This window comes from Emiliania huxleyi (genome assembly GCF_000372725.1).
Source record: "Emiliania huxleyi CCMP1516 chromosome Unknown EMIHUscaffold_210, whole genome shotgun sequence".
In the NCBI taxonomy this organism is placed as follows: domain Eukaryota; phylum Haptophyta; order Isochrysidales; family Noelaerhabdaceae; genus Emiliania; species Emiliania huxleyi.
In genome coordinates, this window is record NW_005200506.1 from 139,198 (window position 1) to 162,540 (window position 23,343).

A 23,343-nucleotide genomic window follows, 5' to 3' on the forward strand; every position below is an offset into this window, starting at 1 on the left:
CCCGCCCCTGGCCTGACCCGTCCCGGCCCTCCTCCCAGGCGCGACTACCCGGAGCTCGTCAAGCAGGCGGACGAGGGCGGCGGCGGCACTGACGGGCTCGGCGGCGGGGGCGAGGCCGGCGGCGGTGGCGCTGGCGACGGCGGCGGCAACGGCGGCGCCGGCGACGGCGGCGGGGGAGGCGCTGGCGACGGCGGCGGCGCGAGGGCGCAAGTCACCCTGACGTGCCTTCCTTTGGAGTTGTTTGGGCCGCACTTGCCCGAGAGGCCGCCGAAGCACTGGAGGGACTTGCAGCCGCTGCCGCCGTCGCCCACGCTGTAGACGGCGCCGTCGGGGCAGGTGCAGCTCCCTCCCCAGTCTCCGAACGTGTCGCCGTGCTCCACCATGTTGACGGTGCCGGGCGGGTAGTGCGGCGGCGGCGGCGGCGGCGGGTTCGGAGGCGCCGGCAGGGGCGGCGGCGGATTGGGGGCCGGCGAGGGCGGCGGCGACGGGGTCGGGGAGGGCGGCGGCGACGGCGCCAAGGAGGGCGGCGGCGACGGCGCCGGGGACGGCGGCGGCGACGGGGCCGGCGAGGGCGGCGGCGACGGCGGCGGCGGCGGAGGCAGCGGCAGCGGCGACGGTGGCGGCGAGGGCGTCCGGCAGCAGAACTTGAAGCATGGCGAGCCGTCATCCGTCGCAAAGCCCTTGGTCCCGGCGTGCGCGCGAGCAACGATCGCCTCGTGCCTATGGGAGGGAGGGTGTGGGGCTGGGTGCTTCGTCCGGCGGAGCCTGCTTGCGCGGCGTTTGGTCTCACTTGGTGGCGTCACCGTCGCCGTCGGTGTCGGCCGCGGCCAGCTCGTCGGCGGTGAGAATGCCGTCCTGTGCGGGCAACGAGACGGGTCGGCGGCCGCCGCTAGCCGCTCAAAGAGGGAGGGGATGCGGGTGCCTTGTTCAAGTCGATAGCCTCGTGCCGGTCAATGTGGCCGTCGCCGTCGAGGTCGAGAGCGTCGTGGTCGAGCGGGCAAGAGAATTTTGTCCGCCACGAGCAGTCGCACTCGAAGGCCGCGGCAACGGCGGTCAGCAGTGCGATGGAGAGGAGCGAGGCGAGCCCCATTGCGCTGGAAGGAGGATGCTTGAGCCTCGCTTCGTCCCCATGAACTGACGGAGCAGCCGAGACACGTGCGAGATCACGAGGATTTTCCGCTTTTTTCTTTATATTAACCCTCATCTTAACTCCTTACGTTCGTCCGTCGTGACTTGCAGCGGCCGCAGCGCGTCGCGCCCTGGGCCGTCCCGCAGCGTGGTTTTCATGCACTTCCCACGCCGGGCTCTCTGCCTGCTCGCGGCGGCGGCCGCGCCCGGCGCCGCGGCCTTTGACGTCTGGTCGCTCGTCCCGTCCCTTCCGCCGCCGGATGCCTTCGACTTGCCCTCGCCGCCCTCGGCCTTTGACTTTTGGAGTGTCGTCCCGGCTCTCCCATCGTGGCCCTTTGAGTCCGAGGAGCCGCCGCCGGCCAGCGGGCCAGAGACAGCTCCGGGGAGTGGCGGCGCTTCACCTGTCGCGGGGAGCCAGCCGGCGGCCGGCGGGCTGCAGGACCTGGCGGGCTCGCTGCTCGTGCACGGCGCGCCCTATCTCTCCGTCGCCTGGTGCCCAACGGGCTCATGCCTGCGTCTCTTGCCGCACGACGCCGACTTTGACGGACCGGCGAGCCGCCTGGTCGAGTGCTGGGACGCGGACGCCACGTACTCGCCCGTCGAGGAGGTGTGGACGGCCAGCTCGGAGCCGAGCGCGGCCGTCCCGGCGGGCTGGGGCGTGGCGGAGGCGTGCGCGGAGCCGCAGGCGTCTGTGCCGATGCCAGGCGGCTGGTTCGCTCAGCCAGCGAGTGCGTTTGGTCCGGGCTCCGAGCCGGATCGGCTGGCACGCTTCGGCTTCGAGCACCTCGTCACGTCCGTCTGCCCCGCGTCCAACTCGCTCGGCTGCGCGAGCCTGCAGGGCGCCGCCTACCAGGGGCTCCAGTCGGCCTCCTCGCAGGTGGTCAGCGGGATCAACTGGGAGCTGGTCGCGACGACGACGGCGGGCACGCTCACCATGCGCCTCTGGGAGCAAGCGTGGGCCGAGCAGCTCGAACTCACAGAGGCGCACCTCTCCAGCCCGGTCGGCGGCGCCTCGTTCGCCATCTCAGAGTACGACGTCATCACCTCGCCCGAGCCGCTCTCGTACGCCGCCTACGCCTCCTTCTTGCTTTCCGAGCCGCGCCCGAGCAGGCGCAGCCTCTCGGCACCGGCTGGCGTGGCGGCGGCGGGGGCCGCCGCCGCCGCCCTCTTCGTCGCCGCCGCCGCTGCCTCAAGTCGCCGCTCCAACTTTGGGCGGCGGCAGCGGGACGACGCGCCGGCGCTGGTGTGACCGCGTGCGTGAGTGGACGACCTCTCGACCTGCTGGTCAGGACCCGTGCCGCGTGAGTTTGCGTCGTTCGAGGAACGAGGATATCGCGAGGATGTAATTGCTGGCAACGGTGGGGCTGGGGCCTGGGGGGCGGAGGGGGGCGCACTGTGCGGGGGGGCGCGTGGCTGAAAGAAGCCTGGAGAGAGGGGTTAGCGCAAGGCGGGAGAGAGAAGCCGCGGTAAAGAGGGCCGTCACGAACGAGCCAGCCAGTGCCGGCGCGAGCCAGCGCGTACTCGAACTCGTAGCGGCCAGGGTGGCCGGCACGCGGCAGACCGCTCGAGCGGTACGAGTTTCTAGTCTCGCGCGCGCGCCGCGGCGTACCCCAGGCCCAGCCATAGGAGCAGGCCGACCCACACAGGTAAAAGCCGCAGCCGCCAGCCCTCCGACGAAAAGGCTAAAGGGTGGCTAAAAACGATCGCCGCTGCGCGCCGTGGGTGTTGTGGTGAGGGAGTCCCTGACCCCTTAGGGTACCCCTAGGGTTCTGAGGGCCGGATTTTTTTAAGACCTTTTAAGAAATGAGGAGGTTTGGGGGCTCAAATTGTCATTTAAGAGATTGCAGGCACGGGGGGTCTCTCTTTTAAGACCGTTTAAGAAAATCGGCCTCACCGGCACGCGTCGCTGCGCGGAGCTGAGCCCTGGTGTCGAGGTGTCGAGGCCCGGTGTCGAGGGTGTCGAGCTGCTGTCGAGGGATAGAGGTGTCGAGGCCTGTCGAGGCCTGTCGAGGCCTGTCGAGGCCTGTCGAGGCTGAAACCATGCTTGTCCGTGTCGAGGGGTGTCGAGGGGTGTCGAGGGGTGTCGAGGGGTGTCGAGGGTGTCGAGGGTGTCGAGGGTGTCGAGCGGGTGTCGAGCGGGTGTCGAGTGTTGTCAAGAGGCGTCTGAGGTATCGAGGTGTCCAAGGTGGCAGGTGGATGCAGTTGCAGCCCATCAACATACAACAAAAGTTGGGCAGCAGTTGCAAAGCTGTTTCATCCCTTAGTTGCAGCCTCAGTTGCACCCTGTTGATGTAGCACAACCTGAGCACAACCAGTATACTCTCTGTGGACATTTGAGGACATCAAGTGCCGGGAGTCATTGCCACTGTGCACCAAGGTGCTGTGCAGGCGCAGCACCGCAGCAGCGTCGCCGCTGCAGCAGCGTCGCCGCTGCAGCGTCACCGGCGCACAAAGCGCAACTGACCACAGCGCTCATGGCACACGGCTGGTGCCATGAGTCAGTGGACATTGCCACTGCACAAGGTGCTGTCCAGCAGCTAAGGGCTGCCAATACCCCATCGCAGCAGCGTCGCCGCCGCTGCAGCGTCGCCGTTGTCAGCATCGCCAGTGCACAAAGCGCAATGGACCACAGGTCTGCACTCATGGCACAAGCTCACTGGTGTGAGGATTCATTGCCACTGTACAAGGTGCTGTGCAGCACCTGAGGGCTACCTGGGAGTACTGCCATGGTTGCTACATCAACAGGAGTGCAAACTGAGCTGCAACTTGGAGCTAGAACCAGGGCTAGAACTTGAGAGGCTGCAACTGAGGGATGGAAGTACTGCCAGCCAAGTTTGATTGCTGCTGCAACCCTGATTTCTAACTCTGTGACTCCAATGGGTCTACGTCTCTGCTGTGTTAGGATCATCAGAGGTGTCGAGCGGTGTCGAGCGGTGTCGAGCGGTGTCGAGGGGTGTCGAGGGGTGTCGAGGTGTCGAGTTTGGCACCTTGACACGGACGAGCATGGTTTCAGCCTAGATGGTGTCGAGGGGTGTCGAGGGGTGTCGAGGGGTGTCGAGTTTGTCGAGTTGGCATGGGTTGTCGAGGTGTCGAGTCGGTGTCGAGGTTTGGTGTCGAGGTGTCGAGGCCAGGGCTCAGGCGCGGAGGCTGCGTTCCGCGCCGTTTTCTCCAATACTGCCGTTATTAGGCACAAACCCGCCTCTGAAGACACATCTGTAAGTCTGGTGCACTGGCAGGAGCCATACTCGCATAGGGGACGCGTGCCAGCTGACTGTAGCCAGCTTCCCCCGGCCTCCGGCGTCTACTGGGGAGCCTCCCGGACCATCGACCTCGGGAGCTCTCCCGCAGCGTTTAAGCGTTTAAGACCGTTTAAGGAATCGGCGGCCCAGCAGCTCTTAAAACCGGCCTAGGCCGGTTTTAAGCCGTTTAAGCCGCAGGCGCCCCAGGGCCCACCCTTTTAAGCCTAGGGGTACCCTACCTAAGCCTGACCCTGCCAGGGAGGAGGGCGAGACGAACGTGTCGGGTCGTCCGATGAGTGGGACGACCCGATCCCGAAGAGAGAAAGAGTAATCGAGAGTAAAGAGAAGAAGAAGACGGCGGCGAATAAAACGGGAGGGAGGCTTCCAGGTTCCAGCATCCAGAACCCGTTCTCACGTCGTGCTCAAGTGCTCCAAAAAGCCCGTAGCTTTTTTCTTCACAGACCTTGTTTTTGAGAAGAAACCCCCTATTCACAGCCTTGTTATTGAGAAAAAAATAAGTCCTATGGCGCTGTGCGCTGTTCACACCGCTCAAACGCGGCGGGCTGCGTGGACGAAGTGGACGGAAGTGCCGAAAAGGAGCGGGCGCGTGGCGTTGCTATGGGACTCTGCAGCTCGAGGCAAGTCGTCGAGGAGGAGGACGTGGCGGCGCGCGCCGCCCCGGTCAACAAGCCCGAGGAGATCCTCAAGGGCACAGTGGAGTCTGCGATCGACAAGTTGGAGGTAATCGCCAAGACCGACCTCGACAAGGATGGCGATATTGCTGACGTTCCAATCGTCTCAGAGGCTCCGCAGGAGGCAGCCGCCGCGGAGTACCCGGTGGAGACCGAGCCTGTTGATGCCCCCCTGGAGGTGGAGTCGGGACCGCGTCAGGACTACATCGTGCCCAAGTCTGAGCGCTCCTCCAGCGGGTCTGTCAAGGACATGGCCTCGAGGTTCGAGGCCAAGGCCAAGGAGGAGTACTCGTCGCGGCGCCTCTCGGGCGCGTCGTCTGCTGCGGACGAAGAGAAGGGCGCTACTGAGGTCCGGACCGAGGCGCCGCCGCCCTCGCCGGTGCAGGATGTGCTCGGCTCGACCGTGCTCGGCGCGACCCTCGGCTACCTCGGGGGGCTTCTCTCCCCGCGCGAGGAGGCGCCGGCGGCGGAGGAGGAGCCGGCTGCCGAGATCCCCGATGGTGCCGTGGAAGGTGCGATCAACAAGCTGGAGGAGACCACCAAGATCGACCTCGACGGCGACGGCCAGGTTGGAGCTGCCGACATTGCGGAAACGGTGCCGGCCACCCCGCAGAAGGTCGACTACGACTCTGAGGCATCGCACGAGACGTCGCCGGCCTCCACGACCACCGGCTCGGCTGCGCTTGTGCCCGCTGCGGACGGCCTTGTTGGCTCGGAGCCGGAGGCGCAGCCGACCTTCTACGAGAAGGTCACGGCCTATCTTTCGCCGCGCAAGGAGGCGACTTACGACGGTGCTACCGCCGAGGCGGAGGCGCCCGCGACGCCAGCCGCGCCCGCGGCCGAGGACGAGCGCCACTCTTTCTCTGGGCTGCTGTGCAAGTCGGTCTCCACTCTCCGCTGCACTCCAGGCCGCGCCTCCACCGCTTCCGTCGAGGCCGACAGCGACGCCCAGTAGGACGTCACTCAGCCCGCCGCCGCCACGCACCTCGAGTGAGCGCCGCTGCTCCCACTACAGGCCGGCCTAGGCGTTTCTGAGGATCTTGTGCGTTTGCCGCGGGAGGTACACTCTGGGAGAGTCGGAGCACAGAGCCAGAGGTTGTGAGCGAGTCTGCTGACTCTGTCTCTGAGGCCGTCGCGCAGTAGCCAGTACGCAGAGACGAGACTCGAGTGTCGAGAGAGACGTGAGAGACCGAGAGACGTTCGAGCTCGACCCTCCATGCTCCAAGCTCCACAGTAGTCCGTCAGCCGCGTTGCTGCACGCGAAACGATTGAATGATGTGTGTGTGTTGTGTATGTGCATGTCTCGGTTTTAATGATCCACCAAGTCCAGGGGCCGCTCGAGGCGCCTCGTAACGAGGGCTCGAGGCCAGCGGTGGCAACGCGCAGCCGGCCAGCGGGCGCGCACCCCGGGCCGCTTTGGCATCAACCCTCCAAACCCTGGCCCAAGCCTCCATGACAGTACGACGTACTAGTATGTCAGTCCGCGTCGCTTGGCGCTGCGCCTCCCCCTGCCCTGGCCGCCGCCCGCCGCCCGAGAGCCGGCCTCTTGGCCCTGCTGCGGCCGCCGGCTCTTCCGGCCGTGAGGGCCTCTCGTGCCGTCGTGCGCCGAGCGCTCTTCGCCTTGGCCATAGCGCCAGCCGCAGAGCCCTCCGCCGCCCTCGCCTCGGCCGGCACCTCCGCTCCAGCGGCCAACGCCGCCGCCTCCGCCTCCTCGGCCGCGCCCGCCGCTGCCGGCGGCGGCGCGCCTCCGCTCCCCTTTGCGCGCGCCGCCTTCTCCGCCTTCTCCGCCTTGGCCCTGGCCTTGGCCTCCTTCTCCTCCGCGCGCGCCACCTCCATCTCCGCCACGAGGCTGGGCGGCAGGAGCGGCCGGAACTGCTGCAGCTCGGCGGCGAACAGGAGCTGGTGCGCCTGGGGGGTGTGAACAGGGGGGTGTGAACAGGAGCTGGTGCGCCTGGGGTGTGTGAACAGGACTGGGGTGTGTGAACAGGAGCTGGTGCGCCTGGGGTGTGTGGGCGAGGGGAAGGTGAGGGGGGGAGGGGAGGAGGAGGCGGCGAGTGGGGGCAGGACGCGGAGGCGGCAGGGGGGAAGTGGGACTCTAGATGGCTACGCGTCGGTGCGTGGGCGGAGCGAGGCGGAGGGGGGAGGGGGGAGTCGCGGCCCGTTGCACCCAGCCGGCATGGTCCCCGAAGCGGCGCCGGAAAAGATCTCCGACGCGCTCGTACACCGCGGGCGTGAGGGAGCGGCACGCGGAGAGGCTCGTGTCGTAGTCGCGGCAGGCGATGCGCCACACGTGCGTGTCGACCTACGTCTCGCGCAAGCTCGGCCTCACCTCGGGGCCCTCTCGGCAGCCGACGCGCCTCACCGCGGCGGGCTGCTACCTACGCGAGAGGCGGCTCCTGGAAGGGTGAGAGGCAAGCGCCTGCAGGCGGTGCCGCCGATGCGCCGCTGTGCGAGCGGACCGGTATCGCGTCCACCTGCGCGCGCGCGAGGGGCGGCTCGTCGGCCGCTTAGGGCAGGCTCGTGGGGAGCCCGTCGGGGCTCAAAGGCCGCTTCCCGTGCACGAGGCGGTCGGAGGCGGTGGGAGGCGTGTGGGAGGTGTACGGGTCCGTGCCGTTTGCGCAGAGGCGAGCGCACAGAGGCGAGACAGTGCAGAGGGGTGGCGGTGCAGCCTCGGAGGAGTCTCGGAGGCGTCTCGGAGGAGTCTCGGAGGCGTCTCGGAGGCGTCTCGGAGGCGTCTCGGTCTCTCCAGTCGCCTGGTCGAGCGAGAAGAGAGCGACGCAGTCGGCAACCTTCGGCCCGACGCCGTCGAGGGCGAGGAGTGCGGAGATCACCTCCGGCCGCGGCCGGCTGCGGAGCGAGAGCAGGTACGCCGCGCCGCTCTCGAACCCCTCTCGCTCCGCAGCCGCCACCAGCTTGACGGCCGCGTTCCGCACAAACTTTGCGCGGTAGCCGAGGCCGAGCTCTCTCAGCTCGGACTCGGGTGCCGCCGCGAGCACCTCGACGGGCGGGAAGGCGTGCCAGTGGGCGGAGATGTCCATCCGCGGCATCAGCTTGTTGCGCGCGGGTGCGCCGGTGGCGAGCTCTGCCGGCTCTGCCGCCTCTGCCTCTGCCTCCGCCTCCGCCTCCGCCATCGCCTCGCTGTCGAGCGCCGCCTTGGCGCAGAGCCGCTCGCCGTACCGCTCGCGCATCCGGTCGAGGATGAGCGTGATGCGAGGCACGTTGTTGTTGCTCGAGCAGATGAAGGAGAAGAGGCACTCGCACGGCTCCTGCCGCAGGATCCGCAGCCCGGGCAGCGAGCGGGAGATCGCCTCCATCCGCCGGCAGCCGGCGCTGGCCCACTGCGCGTAGAGCGAGGAGAGGGGCGTTCGAAGCTGGAAGTAGTCGATCAGCTCCTCCTCGAGCCCCTCGGGCCGCCCGTGCATCGCCGCAAACTCGGTGCCGCTCGTGGTCTGCCGGATCGAGACGACGCGCCGGCCGAGAACCCCGACATACTCGTCGACGCGGTGCTCGTGCGGCCGCCAGCCAAAGCACTGGCCGTTGAGTAGCGTGTGCGCCGGCCGCAGCTCGGCGGGAGGCGAGAGCGCTAGGAGGCGAGCGCGGGCTACAGGCATTGCGAGCGATAGCACTCGCAAAAAAAGACAATATCTTATTCCCGCCCTGGATGTGAGGCTAATGACTGCAGAGAGAGAGAGAGAGAGAGAGAGTAGTATGACTACAACCCACCACAGACACCCTCCCCCACTCCTCACGTGTGTTCACACCCTCACCCTCTCCTCTCTCCTCTCTCTCTCTCTCTCTCTCCTCTCTCTCCTCTTGTCTGTGCTGTCTGCCTGACTCAGGCACTCAATCTGCCGATGCGTGATTGTGTGTGGGCTGCTCCGAGGGGGCCCTCTGTGCGATCCGACGGGTAGGGGGGCTGTGCCCGGGCGGTGTCCGGTGTGGAGTCCCCTTCTGATCCCGCCTGGGATGTTGGGTGTGAGGTTGTGGCGGCTTCGATCCCAAGGGGGAGTCCTTGATTCTCTCGGGGCTCGCATTTTGCAGCTCGGTGAGAAGGGCTTGGCTTTTGGCGGCCTGGGCCTCCTTCTCCGTGAGCTGATCATGCGTGGCGCCCTTCCACATCGTCTCCACCACCAGCTTCAGGCGGGGTTCGTGCATCACGGCATACAGCCGCAGGACGAGATGAGGCGCGAAGCTGTGCGCGACGGCTTGGGACTGCGCGAGCGCCGCGGCCGGAGGAGCTGTGTCGCCATTGGCCCCGCCGCCGACCGCCCGCAAGCCACCCGTCGCCGCCGTAGCCCTCGCAGCTTTCCCCTCCGGCGCCTTTTTTGGGAACCTGAGGCCGGCGTGCGCTTTGTTCTCGTCCCCCATCGACATCCCGACGCACTCGTCCAGCCACTCCCATGTCGCCTCCTTGAGAGTGCGACGCGCGAGTTCCTTCCACTCTCCGAACGCCTTCTCGTTGACGTCGGCGAGCGCCGCCCAGTCTTGCTCCCCGCTAGCGCGCTCCCAAGCCTGCCGATCCGCTTCCGAGATGGCAAATTTCCCGGTGAAGGCAATCGAGGACATGAGAAAGCGCATGACACGGCCCGTCAAGATCTGCTGATTGCCATCGAGTCGAAAGTCGAGGAACTTGAGCGATTCCTCCGTCTGCAGCGCCTCCACTAGCTTCGACGCGGCTTCTGAGTGTGCAGAGATCCGCGTTTGGACCGAAGCACTGATCGATCTGAAGGCGCTTTGAAGGTTCTTTACACGGTACTTGCCGTCAACGACGAGGATCGCGAGCAGGCGACGCTGCACTTCCTCCTGAGTTAGCGACTCCCACGTCGACCCCGCCTTTGGTGTCTGCAGCTCGGGCACGCCGCGCTTGAGAATGCCGAGCGCGACGTTCTCCGGTTCTGAAAAGGAGAGGCTCGCGGCGTTTGTCTCAGCTGCCTCCGCCTCCTCTGCAGCCGCCATCTGCGACATGGTGTCGCTGCACTGCCGTCCTCCCAGCCGCGCAGCTCTCCTCCACGGCACGCGTGGGGGTGCGCAGGGCAACGGAGAGCTCGTAACGTCGACCGACCGAAATCCCAGTTCGTCATCGCAAGTAATGACAACGCACTGTTCCCCTGCAGCTTCTCACAATGGGATGCAAAAAACAAACACGCGCCTACTTTTGCCGGTCGCACATGGGCCGCACAGAACGCCCGCGCAACCCTGGGCCCGACTCTCTCCGCGACGATATCACACAGTCGAGCCCTCCCCGCACAGTCTCAGAGGGGCTCACGTGCCGCCCTCTCCCCGGCCGCAGCTTGGCAATGGCGGCCGGCGTCGCGACGGCGGAGTGACCGCCTCACGGCTGCGACCGCGACCGCGACCTCTCCACCTGGATGGTGAGCATGGCCTGCACCGTGCCGAGGCGTTGCACGTACGAGCTGACGATGCGGCGAGAGGCGCGCGCCCGGGAGAGCACGCCGGCGGGCACGACGTCCGTCGTCGCAATGGCCTCGATGAGGGGGTCGAGCCAGGAGAGGAAGTTGGCGAGGTTGAGGTGTGCCTGCACGACGGCGCACATCACGGGTGTGTGCTAGTGGTGGGTGAGTCGGGGTGCCGGGCGAGCGGAGTGGCGCGAGGGGGCACCGCACCGCCGCGACGGCAGCGAAAAACGGCATGTCCGGCAGCCGCGCCGTCGGGTTGGCGTTGATCTCGAGCAGGAAGAACGGGCCGACACCCGGGATCAGCCCGGGGAAGGTCGGCATCGGGTAGATGAGCCGGTCGGCGAGCAGAGCAGCGAGGTTGTAGAGCGCAATCACTGCGGGCTGCGCGAGCTGCGGCCCGAGCGCGAGCGCAGGGTACGGAACCTCGACACTCGCGTACCCCTTGACAATGCCGCCCACCGCGATGGCCGTGGGCTCGAAGTCGCCGCTGAGGCGGTGCAAGACGGGTAGGCCTCGCATCGTCTCCATCGACGCCGTGTCGAGGTATTGCGGATAGGCCGGGATCGGCGGCTGGAACGGCGTGCCGATCCAGTTCTTCGGCGGGGCGACGACGATGGCGGCCTGTGCCACCTCATCGAGGAAGTAGCGCCCGGCGTACATGATCTTCACCTCGACCGCCTCGAGGACCATCTCGCCCAGCGACGTCGTGCGGGCGTAGGCGTGGTAGAGGAGGCGCCAAACGGCCTTGCCCAGCTCCGAGTCCTCGCCGTGGTTGTCGAGGAAGCGGCGGAGGGCTGCCGACACGGCGGCGGCGGAAGCCACCAGTGCGCAGAGGACCTCGTAGAAGGGTCGGGAAATCGGGTCGATGGCCGTCGCGATGTTCTGCGCGTGCTCAAAGTGCATAAACATGTCGCCGCACGCCTCCTGCAGCGCCTCTAGGTCCTTTGCGTGTGCACCGAGCTCGACGAGCACGGCGCCGCGCTCGGCGGTGTTGTAGAAGGTGGCCCACACCAGCGGCATGTACTCCTCGAGCGAGCTGCCCTTGATGCCGACGCCGTGAAAGCAGGCGTAGGTGCGGTAGTTCTCCTTTGCTGCAAGGCGAGGGAGGGGCTGGTGAGAGGCGCCCGGGATCGCGAGGGTGATCGGCCGAGCGGGCGCACTGTGTGGAAGCGGGGCATCGCCGACGCCACGCGGCTCGTCGTACCAGCCGAAACCTCCGACTTGGCTCGACAGCCGAAACGGCCCCAGCGGGTCGCACTTGCCTTCTTCCGCCGCAAAGTGCGCTACCGACTCGGTGACGCGCGCCAGCAGGCTGTGGAGGCTGTCCGTCGCGCTTCTGGTTTGAACCTGCGGAGGCATCAAGAGGAACGTGCTGGACAATGCCAACGCGCTGCGGCGCGCTGGGCAAGCAGCTGCACGCGCGGGGTGCGCGTGGAGGTGCGCACCATGGCACTGATGAGGCTCCAGACAGTTGCCCAGTGCGCGTGGGCGGGAAGAATGCGCGCGAAAAGACTCGCCGGGCTGGCCCCGCCGTCCGACCGGACGGTCCGACTCGGACGGCGAAGGCGTCCGGTCCGGACGCGAATGGCAGGACCAGAAACGCATGGCGGGCGCTGTCGGTCGGACGAAAACGCGTCCGACCGGCGAAAAACCGTCCGACGTCAGGGTGTGGAACCGAATGGCAGTACCGCCCCTAATCTTTGCAAGCGAGCCGCAGCAGGGCGGCCAAAATCTGCCTGGCACCTGCATGCCATGTTCCCCATCTCCAAGTTTTCCTTTCGCTACCAGGCCGAGTCTAGCGGGCTGCACCCAGACAGGTCGCTCTGCCCCTATTGTGGCGCGAAAAAGCGTGGACACGTCTGCCGCTGGGCGTGGCCGAGCAGCCGAAACAGCAGCAGAGCCGTAATCAGTGCGGCAGCGCCTGCAGCTGCCCAGGCACACAGCGGCGGCAGCGTCCGCATCAACCTGTCCGAGCTTACGCCTGCTGTGCCCGAGGCTGCCGGCCATTCTCCGGTCGAGTCGGACTGGCTCAGCGACGGGCCTCGCGTTGGGGAGAGGGTTCTGCGGCGCCTCAAGGGCCACGGCTACGTCCATGCCGTTGTGCGCCTCTATCTTCCGGCGGGCGCGGATGACGAGCCCGCGCTTTGGCGCATCCGGCATGCGGACGGGGACGAAGAGGATCTGGTGCGCACACCCAGCCTCATCGCCGTCAGCACCGCCTCGTCGCTGCACCGCCCCTCGGCACCGACATGCCGCACCCTCCCCTCGCCTCCGCTCGCACAGGAGGAGTACGAGCTGCTCGAGGCGCTGCAGCGCTTCGCAAGCCGTGCGGGCAGGGCCAGGGCGGCGGCGGAGGCGGCGGGTGGACACGCGCGGGTGGCGGGGCAGGCGGAGACGTCGAGCTCGGGAGGGCAAGCGCGGGCGGCAGCGACGGCAGGGGTTGCGGAGGGCGCGGAGGGAGAGACGGCGGAGGACGAGGAGGAGGGAGAGACGGCGGAGGAGGCGGCGGGCTCTACCGCCTCGCCGCCGCCTCCGCCGCCTCCGACGCACAGGGAGGCTGCACCCGCCGCGCCGCTCGCGACAGAGGCGGAGGGGCTGCGCTTGCACCTCTCCAGCAGCAGCAGTACCGGGTACAAGGGCGTGCGCGCGGACAGGAGCCGCTACCAGGCGCAGCACAGGGCGGGCGAAAGGATGGTCTACTTGGGCTCCTTCGCCACGGCGGTGGAGGCGGCGGTGGCGTACGCGCGGGCGGTCGGCGAGTACCAGCCTCCGGCTCCTCCGACGGTGGCGACAGAGGCGGAGGGCTTGCGTCTGCACCTCTCGAGCAGCAGCAACACCGGCTACACGGGCGTATTCCAGCACGCCTCTGGCCACAGGAGCCGCTTCCAGGCGCAGCACAGGGTGGGCGGACGAAAGGTCTCCCTCGGCTACTTTGACTCGGCGGTGGAGGCGGCGGTGGCGTACGCGCGGGCGGCGCGCGGCTATCAGCCTCCCGCCCAACCTCCTCCGACAGTGGCGACAGAGGCAGAGGGCTTGCGGCTGCACCTTTCGAGCAGCAACGCCACCGGCTACATTGGCGTAAACAAGCACCGCTCCTCTTGCCGCTTCTGGGCGCAGCACAGGGCGGGCGGAAGGCAGGTCTCGCTCGGCTCCTTCGACACGGCGGTGGAGGCGGCGGTGGCGTACGAGCGGGCGGTCGGGCAGGCGGAGGCGGCAGGCGCGGCGGCGGCAGTGTCGGCGGAGGAGGGCGACGAAGCAGGCGGCGAGGAGGAGGGCGGCGAGGAGGAGGGCGGCGAGGAGGAGGGCGGCGAGGAGGAGGGCGGCGAGGAGGAGGGCGGCGAGGAGAGCGGGTGGAGCGGTGGCGGCGAGGAGGAGAGCCACTTCCAGGTGGGAGGCCGCGTCGCTGTACAGTACTCTGACGGCGCCTTGTACCCGGGCGAGATCGTGGGCTTTGACGGCGCGTCGAGCCTGTACTCGGTGCAGTGCGACGACGGCGAGCTGCTGGAGGACGTCTCGCTGCACGAGATGCTGCGAGAGGCGGGAGAGGGCGAGTGGGAGGAGCAGGAGCGAGCGAGCGGCGAGGGGATGGAGGCGGAGGAGGCGGAGGCGGCGGCGGGCTCAGCAGGCTCAACCGCTTCGCCGCCGCCTCCGCCGCCTCCGACGCACAGGGAGGCTGCACCCGCCGCGCCGCTCGTGACAGAGGCGGAGGGGCTGCGCTTGCACCTCTCCAGCAGCAGCAGTACCGGGTACAGAGGCGTGTACGAGCACTCTGGCCGCTACCAGGCGAAGCGCTGGGTGGACGGCAAGGAGGTCTACTTGGGCTCCTTCGCCACGGCGGTGGAGGCGGCAGTGGCGTACGCGCGGGCGGTCGGCGAGTACCAGCCTCCGCCTGCTCCTCCGACGGTGGCGGCAGAGGCGGAGGGCTTGCGTCTGCACCTCTCGAGCAGCAACAGCATTGGCTACAAGAACGTGCGCGAGAACGGTGCCCGCTTCAAGGCGGAGGCCAGGGTGGACGGGAAGCGTGTTTGCTTCGGCACCTTTGCCACGGCGGTGGAGGCGGCGGTGGCGTACGCGCGGGCGGTCGGGCAGGCGGAGGTGGCAGGTGCGGGAGGGCCAGCGCGGGCAGCAGCGTTGGCGGGGGAGGCGGAGGCGGGGGAGACGGAAGAGGAAGAGGCTGCGGAGGCCAGGGAGATGGAGGCGATGGAGGCAGAGGAGGCGGAGGAGGCAACGGCGGCGGCGGCGGCGGCGGCGGAGGGCGCAGAGGGGGCGCCGGAGGAGGAAGAGGCGGCGGAGGCCGCAGGCACGGCGGCCGTTTCCGCCGCCGCGCCGCTCGCGACAGAGGCGGAGGGGCTGAGGCTGCACCTCTCCAGCAGCAACGCCACCGGCTACAGAGGAGTGTGCGCGGACAGGAGCCGCTACCAGGCGAAGCACAGGGCGGGCGAAAGGATGGTCTACTTGGGCACCTTTGCCACGGCGGTGGAGGCGGCGGTGGCGTACGCGCGGGCGGTAGGGGAGGCGGAGGCGGCAGGCGCGGGAGGGCCAGCGCGGGCAGCAGCTGCGGCGGGGGATGCGGAGGCGGGGGAGGCGATGGAGGCTGCGGAGGCCAGGGAGATGGAGGCGATGGAGGCAGAGGAGGCGGAGGAGGCAGCGGCGGCGGCGGCGGCGGAGGAGGAGGAGGGCGCAGAGGGGGCGCCGGAGGAGGAAGAGGCGGCGAAGGCCGCAGGCACGGCGGCCGTTTCCGCCGCCGCGCCGCTCGCGACAGAGGCGGAGGGGCTGAGGCTGCACCTCTCCAGCAGCAACGCCACCGGCTACAGAGGAGTGCGCGAGCACTCTGGCCGCTACCAGGCGAAGCACAGGGCGGGCGAAAGGATGGTCTACTTGGGCACCTTCGCCACGGCGGTGGAGGCGGCGGTGGCGTACGCGCGGGCGGCCGGCGAGTACCAGCCTCCGGCTCCTCCGACGGTGGCGACAGAGGCGGAGGGTCTGCGGCTGCACGTCTCGAGCATCACCAGTACCGGCTACAAGGGCGTGCACGCGGACAGGAGCCGCTACCAGGCGACGCATAGCGTGGGCGGAAAGCAGGTCTACTTGGGCTCCTTCGCCACGGCGGTGGAGGCGGCGGTGGCGTACGCGCGGGCGGTAGGGGAGGCGGAGGCGGCAGGCGCGGGAGGGCCAGCGCGGGCAGCAGCGGCGGCGGGGGATGCGGAGGCGGGGGAGGCGATGGAGGCTGCGGAGGCCAGGGAGATGGAGGCGATGGAGGCAGAGGAGGCGGAGGAGGCAGCGGCGGCGGCGGAGGAGGAGGAGGAGGAGGGCGCAGAGGGGGCGCCGGAGGAGGAAGAGGCGGCGGAGGCCGCAGGCACGGCGGCCGTTTCCGCCGCCGCGCCGCTCGCGACAGAGGCGGAGGGGCTGAGGCTGCACCTCTCCAGCAGCAACGCCACCGGCTACAGAGGAGTGCGCGAGCACTCTGGCCGCTACCAGGCGAAGCGCGGGGGGGACTGCAAGGAGGTCTACTTGGGCAACTTCGCCACGGCGGTGGAGGCGGCGGTGGCGTACGCGCGTGCGGTCGGCGAGTACCAGCCTCCGGCTCCTCCGACGGTGGCGACAGAGGCGGAGGGTCTGCGGCTGCACGTCTCGAGCATCACCAGTACCGGCTACAAGGGCGTGCACGCGGACAGGAGCCGCTTCCGGGCGGAGGCCAGGGTGGGCGGAAAGCAGGTCTACTTGGGCACCTTTGCCACGGCGGTGGAGGCGGCGGTGGCGTACGCGCGGGCGGTCGGGCAGGCGGAGGCGGCAGGCGCGGGAGGGCCAGCGCGGGCAGCAGCGTTGGCGGGGGAGGCGGAGGCGGGGGAGACGGAAGAGGAAGAGGCTGCGGAGGCCAGGGAGATGGAGGCGATGGAGGCAGAGGAGGCGGAGGAGGCAGCGGCGGCGGCGGCGGAGGAGGAGGAGGATGTGCCGCCGCAGGCCGAGGGGTTGCGCTTGCACCTCTCCGGCTGCACGGGCTCCGCTGGCCTGGCTGCCGGCTCTCCGTGCTGGGCCAAGCTACGCGACTCGCCTTGGTGGCCCGCAGTCATCCGCGCAGAGGAGGAGGGCGAGTCGGTGCGGGTGCACTTCTACGGCACGGGCAACGTGGCGTCGCTCGAGCGCGCGAGCTGCATCAAGCCGCTCCGCGAGGACGAGCGCCTCTTCGACGCCACGCGCTGGGGCAAGGAGTTTGGGCGGCCAAAGTGGAAGCACCTCCGCGCGCCCTTTGCGAGTGCCGTCGCTCAGGCACTCGAGGTCGAGGCGGCCCTCCCGCATGCGCCGCCGGGCGCGCTAAGCCGAGGACCGGCCGGAAGCTCCGCAGACAACGCGAGGCGGTGCGACGAGCGGCCGCCCAAGCGTCGTCGCACCTCGGCTGCGCAGGAGGCGGTGCAGATGGTGGCAGACCTGGAGACGGCGGACGTGGAGCTCGACGCGCCGCTTGTGCGGAGGTGCGCCGTCACGCTCGACCGCTGCTTGCCCAGCCGCGCCAACCGCGGCGCGGCCCCTCCTCGCCTCGGCATCGGCGACGGGTGGGCCGCCTCGGCCGCCTCCTCGTGGGTGAGCCTCGCTCCGCCGCCGCCGCCGTCGACACTGACGCCGCCGCCGCCGCCACCGCCTTGTGCCGCCCTGGCAGCATCCGAGCCGTGGCGTCTGCCGTCTGCGCGGGCACCGCGCGACGGAGGGGCTGCGCCTGCACCTCTCGAGCAGCAGCGCCACCGGTCACGCTTGCGTGTCCAAGCTTCGGTCGGGCCGCTTTCAGGCGCAGCGCAGGGTGGGCGGGCGGCTGCTGCACCTCGCCCTCTTCGACACCGCGGCGGCGGCGGTGGCGTACGCGCGGGCGGTCGCGGGGGGCGATTACAGTGGGTCCACCCTGCGTAATGTGCAGCGCTTGGCAGTGTCTCGACGCGCAACAAAATACATGTCTTGCGGTAGAGTGAACAAGTAACTAGCAGAGCGAGATGCGCCTTCCTGCGGCTGCCTTGCCCTTGACGGCGGGGAAGTACAGACTTGGAGTGCAGTTGGCAGCTCAGTGCAAGTACTTGGAGCACTTGGAGTGCAGTCGGTAACCTCACATCCAGGGCCAAGTTGTTTTCTCCTTTTGGCTCTGCAGCATGGCTGCTGCGAGTGGGGAGCAGCCACCCGTCGAGGTCGGCTCCGGCCTCGACGTCGGCTCCGGCCTCGACGAGCCTGTAGTCGCAACCCCCACCCCGGCCGTGCCCGATGGAGGCGGCGGCGGCGCCACGCTCGCGCTCTCGCTCGTCCTGCCGCTCGTGATCGCAGCTGCCTTCTTCCTCCTCTTCCGCGGCCGCAGCAAATCACGCGGCAACCGGGTCGTGCTGTTTGGCCCCATGGGCGCCGGAAAGACGGCGCTCTCGCTCCAGCTCCGCTTCGGCCGCATGACGCCCACCTACTCGTCGCTCGCGAAGACTGTCGGCCGGTGCGATCTCGGCGGCGGCGGCGCCAACGCGGTGACGCTGGTCGATGTGCCTGGCTCAGGGCGGCTGCGCTCGCAGCTGCTGAGCGAGGCGGCGAGCGCGGCAGTTCTGGCCTGCGTCATCGACGGCTCGCGCCTCGCGCCGCAGTGCAAGGAGGCGGCCGGGGCCCTCTTCGACGTGCTGTCGCTCGAGGCGGTGCAGCGGCGCTCGCCCGCGCTGCTCGTGGTGCTGAGCAAAAGCGAGGCGCGTGGTGCGGCGAGCCCCGAGTCGGCCCGCACGCTTCTCGAGGCCGAGGTCCAAAAGGCGCGGACGCCCCTCGTCCGTGCGCCACTCTCACAGAGCCTTCTCCCGCCCGCTGCTGCCCTGCGCCCCTGCCCGCGCCCTCTCCTCTCGCCGCGCCGCCCCCGCAGCTTTGAGGCCGCTCGACCTGGCCTCCTCCCGCAGGTGCGACTCGCGCGCACCACCATGGCCGACACGGGCGGCGCCGGCACCAAGGACATCCCTGGCTTCGGTGCCGCCGGCTTCTCGTTTGCGCAGACGCGGCTCACCACCCAGTTCGTCTCGGCGTCCGCCTCGACGCCCCAGCTCGACGCCGTGCGCAGCTTTGTGCTCAAGCACGTCGGGTGAGCGCGCCGGACCGGCAGATGCTTGAGCTTACGCGCGTATTTGTTGCTTGTCGGCGTCAGAGAGGGTCTCTCAAGGCACAGAGTCCTCTTTCTTGGCGTGGCGCGCGGCGGCGCGCGACGGGCGCAGAGTAACCGGCGCCATCTACATGCGTCGTATCCTTACACTGAAAAAGGCCCTCTCCCGGATAGCGGGTAGAGCGCGCGGAGAGATATATAAAACAGATATATCTGTGTAGACCACACGCCCTGCCGCACGTGCGCTCTGACGAGTGACGTCTGTCTCGGTAAAGCCGTACGGCGTACCGCTCTGTGCGAGGGCGAGGTGTGCGTCGCTGCACGCTGTCTCGCGGGCGCGTGTCAGCGGCCCGCCGCCTTGCTCGCCCGCCCGCCCGCCGCGTAGCCCTCTGGCGGCTGGAAGCCTCCGATGCAGAAGAGCACGTTGGTCCGAGAGTAGGCTGCCGCAACCACCGGCGTGAACTTGGTGTGCCAGGTTCGGAGCAGCCACGGCTCCTCGCCCTCTGCGGCGGCGGGGCCGTTCTCCGACTGCGCGCCCTCGGCCGCGCCCGGGTTGAGCGCCGCCTCGACGTCCCAGATACCGACGACGCAGTCCGCACCCGCACTGGCAAGCTGGGCCCCCTCGGCGGAGAAGGAGAGTGCCCACACGCTCTTGGTGTGGAGCAGCAGCCTGCGCACGGCGGCGCCCGAAGCGAGCCTCCACAGCAGCACCGCGCGGTCTTCTCCCCCGGACGCGAGCAAGTCGCCGCCCGGCGAAAAGGCGAGGGCGCGCACCTGCGGCAAGGGGGGGTGCAGCAAGGGTGGGGGGAGAAGCGCAGAGAGGCGGCAGAGAGGCGGCAGAGAGGCGCGGAGAGGCGGCAGGGAAGCGGCAGAGAAGCGGCAGAGAAGCGGCAGGGAGGCGGCAGAGAGACGGCAGAGAGGTGCGGCGCGCACCGCCGCCGAGTGGCCTCGCTTAGCGAGGAGGCGGAGGCATCGCCCCTTCGCCTCCTCGCCCCGCAGCGGCCCACTCGCAACCTCCCACACGCGCACCTACGCCGTCCACTCGGACGAATGAAGGAGTGGACGGCCCAGCGCCCGCTCGCAGCCTCGCCACAGCCGCACCGCCGCATCGTCAGAGCCCGAAGCGATGATCGCGGCGGAGGGGTGGAAGGCGGTGCAAGTCACGTCGCCAGCGTGGCCGAGCATGAGGCGCACCTGATCACGGCCTTCTCGCGTTAAGAGACGCTCCCCGCAGCTCGCAGCGAAGATCGCAGCCGCGCCGGCTGCAGGGACGAGACGCTCCACACGCGCAGCGACCGGTCCCCGCTGCACGTGGCAAAGTAGGCGCCGAGGGGGGCAAACGCGACGCTCCAGACCGGCGCACTGTGGGCCGCGTACCGGACGACGCACGCGCGCTGCAGCACCGACCAGAGCCTCGCCGACCCATCCTGCGACGCTGAGATGAGGAACTTGTCGTCGCGGGACCTGCAGGCAGGCTCCCCGAGGCGCCGTCAAGGAGGGCGGAGAGGGGGGGGTGGGGGGGGGGAGCTTGAGTCCGCAAGACCAGCACACGCCGTACACCGGCCCGGAGTGGCCGAGGAGCGTGTAGCTGCTCGCGGACTCCTCCGCGGCGACACGCTCCGCCACCTTCTCCTCCTCCTCGCTGCGCGCGGGCGCCGCCGGGTCCGACCCGCCTCCGCCGCCCCCGCTCGCCCCGCCGCTCGCCCCGCCGCCCGCCCCGCCGCCGCCCGCCGCGCCGCCCGCCGCGCCCGCCGCGCCGACCGCCGCGCCGCCCGCCGCGTTGCCCGCGTTGCCCGCCGCGCCGCCGGCCGCCCTTTGCTTCTTCGCGGCGGGCGACTTGAGCAGGAGCACGCGAACGGCCTGTCGAGGCGAGGAGCCGCGAGGAGGCGGCACCCCCCGTCAGCGGGGAGGGAGAGGCGCGGCAGCGCGGCACCGCGGCAGCCCGGCAGCGCGGCAGTGCGGCAGTGCGGCAGTGCGGAGGCGGGCGCTGACGTGGCCGCGTCTCGGCTGCGTCTCGGCTGCGTCTCGGGGCAGCATCTCGGGCAGCATCTCGGCTGTATCTCGGAGCCGTGCCGGCTGTATCTCGGGAGGGGGCGAGCGCCGAGTCAGCGTGTCCGCACGCGACCGCACTCGCGTCGCGCGAGAGGGAGGCGCAGCAGAGGCGAGCGCCTACGCGCCACGTTCAGCCCGTGTCGGGGACGCGTCCGCAAGGGGGGGAGGGGCGGGGTGGAGGCGAGGGCGTCTCCCGCCGTCGTGGAGCGTGACTGCGAGCGCGCACGGCAGCGCCTCGCGGCTCAGCTTAGCGCACCGCGTCCCATCCCGCACAACCTCCTTCTCGACCCGCCTGCCGTGGGCATGTCGTGGGCATGTCGGGGGCGTGTCGGGGGCGTGTCGGGGGCGTGTCGGGGGCGTGTCGGGGGCGTGTCGGGGGCGTGTCGCATCCGTCAACACGCGATTCATGACGGCCCGTCGAGGCAAGTGGTTGGTGGAGGTCGATCACGCGCGTGCTTGGTGGCGGGAGCGTGACACTCGGCTGCCTCTCGGCTGCCTCTCGGCTGCCTCTCGGCTGCCTCTCGGCTGCCTCTCGGCTGCCTCTCGGCTGCCTCTCGGCTGCCTCTCGGCTGCCTCTCGGCTAGATCTCGCATGTTTGGCGGCGGGAGCGGGACGCTCGGCCGGTTCATCTTTGCCGCGGCGGCCTCCGCGGCCTTGCTGCTGCCCGCCTTGCCCCGCCCCCGCTTCTTGCCCTCGGGCGCCTCCTCCTCGACGGCGTGTCCCTGCCGCGCCTTGATCTGGCGCAGCAGCTCGGCGTGCGTCGCCTGCAGCAGGGGCCCGGGGAGGGAGGGGCCCGGCAAGGTCCGCAAGAAGGGCGCCCCAGCCCCCGCGCCTTCCATCCATCGAAGCCCTCCCTTCCTCCAGGCCCTCCCTCCCTCCAAGTCCCTCCCTCCAAGTCTTCCCTTCCAGCCAAGGCCTCCATCCATCCAGGCCCTCTCTCCCTTTGGGGGGGTAGGCGGGCCTCGAGATCGGCGGGCGGAGACCAGTCCACCGGCTCCGAGAACTTGTCCGCGAGCAGCGCGTCGTCGAGCTGCGACCAGAGCAGCGCGCCTGGCAAGGCTCCGAGAAGGGTCGGGCGAGGTGGCCGGCACCGAGCGGCCGCCGCCAGAGCCGCGCGCCGCCATGCACGTCGTCCTCCAAGGCGACGGCGGCGGGGCCCCCGCCGTCGCTCGGCGCGAGCGTCTCCGGGAGCGCGAGCTTGATCCGCTCGTTGAGCATCCGCAGCGTCAGCTGCAGCCGCCGCTCCGCCACGAAGCCGAGGAGCAGCGCTCGCGAGAAGGCGGAGAGCCGCACCTCGTACCGCGAGGAGGCATGCTGTACTGTACTATACTATACTACACGCGACTACACGAGAAGGCGGAGAGCCGCACCTCGTACCGCGAGGTGAGGAGGCGGCGCGCGAACTCCGACGCGTCGACCTGCTCGGCCGACGAGACCTGCGACAGCTGGTTCAGCTCGTCGCGCCGCATCAGCGCGTGGTCCGCGTGGAAGCTCGCGAAAAAGCCGCCCGCCTGCTCGCGCGCACCCGCGCGCAGCAGCTCGAGGTACGTGTACGCAAAGAGCGGCCAGAGCAGCCGCGAGAGCTCGGGCTTGTACCTCGCTCCCTCCGTGTCGAGCGCGCCGTCCACCCAGTCGCGCACCTCGGCGTACGCCGTCGCCCACAGCGGCGTCTCGTCGCCTGGTGGAGCGAGGAGCATCAGCAGCGCGTGCCGGTTGGTCGGCGGCGGCGCGGCCGCAGCGGCGTCGCGGCTGGCGAGCTCGCGCTGCAGACACTCGGCCGACTGCGGAAAACGCTTCTGCAGATGTTGCAGTACCAGCGCGTCGATCAGCGGGTTGGTTGCGCTGCTCAGGGTGGGCTGCTCCATTCGGTCTGCATGAAAACTTTTTTTCCCCCTACAGTCAGTCAGTCAGTGTTACACACGTCCTAGCATGGACGACGGGGCACACGCACTCGTGGAACACATGGCATTACACACGAGGCGTTGTGTGCGTTCTCAGGGAAAGGCATCACCACAGACAAAAGAATAGTCAGAGGGGCAGCAGTGGGGACCCCCACTCACGGCCCCGCGAGCGCCTGCAGCGAGATGTCCATCGCTGCATTGGTTCTCGCCGCGCATGCGCGCACTGGTTTAGTGCGCGCAATGCGCGGGGAGGGGGGCCTGGCCCTCGCCGGCATGGCAAAGAAGGCGTCGGGCGGGCGCTTGTTCTCCAGCGTCTGGCGCCAGGCCGAGCGATCGGCGGCGAGCTCGGGCCACCTCGAGCGGTCGATGTGGAACTTGTCGAGCGCGGTGCGGATGCTGCGCCCAAACGTCACGTTGGGGCACCCGATCGGCCGGCCGTGAGGCACCCACGATGAGAGCATGCGACGAGGTAGGCGCTCGAAATCCATCCTGCTGACATGCCCGAGCCAGCCCAGCCGGCGTCGGTCGATGTAGTAGTCGATGAAGTCGAGACCTAGCCTGGCGCAGAGCTCGCCAGTCGTGATGTGGTGCTCCCACACGTGCTTGCGAGTGACACGACACATTGCACGCACGCACTGTGCGTGGAAGACGCGGAGACGGTGGAGGAGGCGCTCGGTGAGCGCCCAGCACTCGCACCCGTAGAGCAGGATGGAGAGGATGAGCGAGGTGTAGACCGCGCGCTTGGCGGCAAACGAGACATCCCTCGAGCTGAAAAGGCACTTCCGAAGAGCGCCAAAAGCTCGGCCCGCTGACTCG

The 23,343-nt window shown here is 69.3% G+C and overlaps 7 protein-coding genes across 7 annotated transcripts in view; 5 read left to right on the forward strand and 2 right to left on the reverse strand.

Moving 5' to 3' along the window:
• The window catches only part of EMIHUDRAFT_234893 (hypothetical protein), a gene marked incomplete at both ends in the record, with an annotated part of 1,727 nt that extends 1,409 nt beyond the window's left edge, over positions 1 to 318 (forward strand). The window contains one exon of the mRNA XM_005780654.1: positions 238 to 318. Within this exon, the coding sequence (XP_005780711.1) occupies positions 238 to 318 (81 nt within the window). The remainder of the gene's footprint in view (positions 1 to 237) is intronic.
• A 635-nt stretch (positions 319 to 953) lies between these two features.
• Positions 954 to 2,377, forward strand: EMIHUDRAFT_456975 (hypothetical protein; the record flags this gene model as incomplete). The annotated part of the gene is made up of 3 exons (XM_005780655.1): positions 954 to 1,052; positions 1,475 to 2,263; positions 2,351 to 2,377. The coding sequence occupies 3 exons, from the start codon at positions 954 to 956 to the stop codon at positions 2,375 to 2,377; spliced, it is 915 nt and encodes a 304-aa protein (XP_005780712.1).
• A 2,608-nt stretch (positions 2,378 to 4,985) lies between these two features.
• EMIHUDRAFT_114208 (hypothetical protein) lies at positions 4,986 to 6,014 on the forward strand (the record flags this gene model as incomplete). The annotated part of the gene is made up of 1 exon (XM_005780656.1): positions 4,986 to 6,014. The coding sequence occupies one exon, from the start codon at positions 4,986 to 4,988 to the stop codon at positions 6,012 to 6,014; it is 1,029 nt and encodes a 342-aa protein (XP_005780713.1).
• A 1,423-nt stretch (positions 6,015 to 7,437) lies between these two features.
• Positions 7,438 to 8,670, reverse strand: EMIHUDRAFT_234897 (N-glycosylase/DNA lyase; the record flags this gene model as incomplete). The annotated part of the gene is made up of 3 exons (XM_005780657.1): positions 7,438 to 7,533; positions 7,849 to 8,023; positions 8,237 to 8,670. 3 exons carry the CDS (start codon positions 8,668 to 8,670, stop codon positions 7,438 to 7,440), a joined length of 705 nt encoding a protein of 234 aa, XP_005780714.1.
• Positions 8,671 to 13,167: 4,497 nt separating this feature from the next.
• EMIHUDRAFT_114210 (hypothetical protein) lies at positions 13,168 to 17,376 on the forward strand (the record flags this gene model as incomplete). The annotated part of the gene is made up of 1 exon (XM_005780658.1): positions 13,168 to 17,376. The coding sequence occupies one exon, from the start codon at positions 13,168 to 13,170 to the stop codon at positions 17,374 to 17,376; it is 4,209 nt and encodes a 1,402-aa protein (XP_005780715.1).
• A 233-nt stretch (positions 17,377 to 17,609) lies between these two features.
• SRPRB (SRP receptor, beta subunit) lies at positions 17,610 to 18,560 on the forward strand (the record flags this gene model as incomplete). Its single annotated transcript, XM_005780680.1, has 2 exons — positions 17,610 to 18,236; positions 18,378 to 18,560. The coding sequence occupies 2 exons, from the start codon at positions 17,610 to 17,612 to the stop codon at positions 18,558 to 18,560; spliced, it is 810 nt and encodes a 269-aa protein (XP_005780737.1).
• A 257-nt stretch (positions 18,561 to 18,817) lies between these two features.
• Positions 18,818 to 22,491, reverse strand: EMIHUDRAFT_468702 (hypothetical protein; the record flags this gene model as incomplete). The annotated part of the gene is made up of 10 exons (XM_005780659.1): positions 18,818 to 19,348; positions 19,508 to 19,603; positions 19,676 to 19,768; positions 19,861 to 20,038; positions 20,118 to 20,434; positions 20,883 to 20,918; positions 21,340 to 21,390; positions 21,588 to 21,676; positions 21,718 to 21,919; positions 21,997 to 22,491. The coding sequence occupies 10 exons, from the start codon at positions 22,489 to 22,491 to the stop codon at positions 18,917 to 18,919; spliced, it is 1,989 nt and encodes a 662-aa protein (XP_005780716.1). The 3' UTR covers positions 18,818 to 18,916.
• Between the last annotated feature and the right edge of the window lie 852 nt (positions 22,492 to 23,343).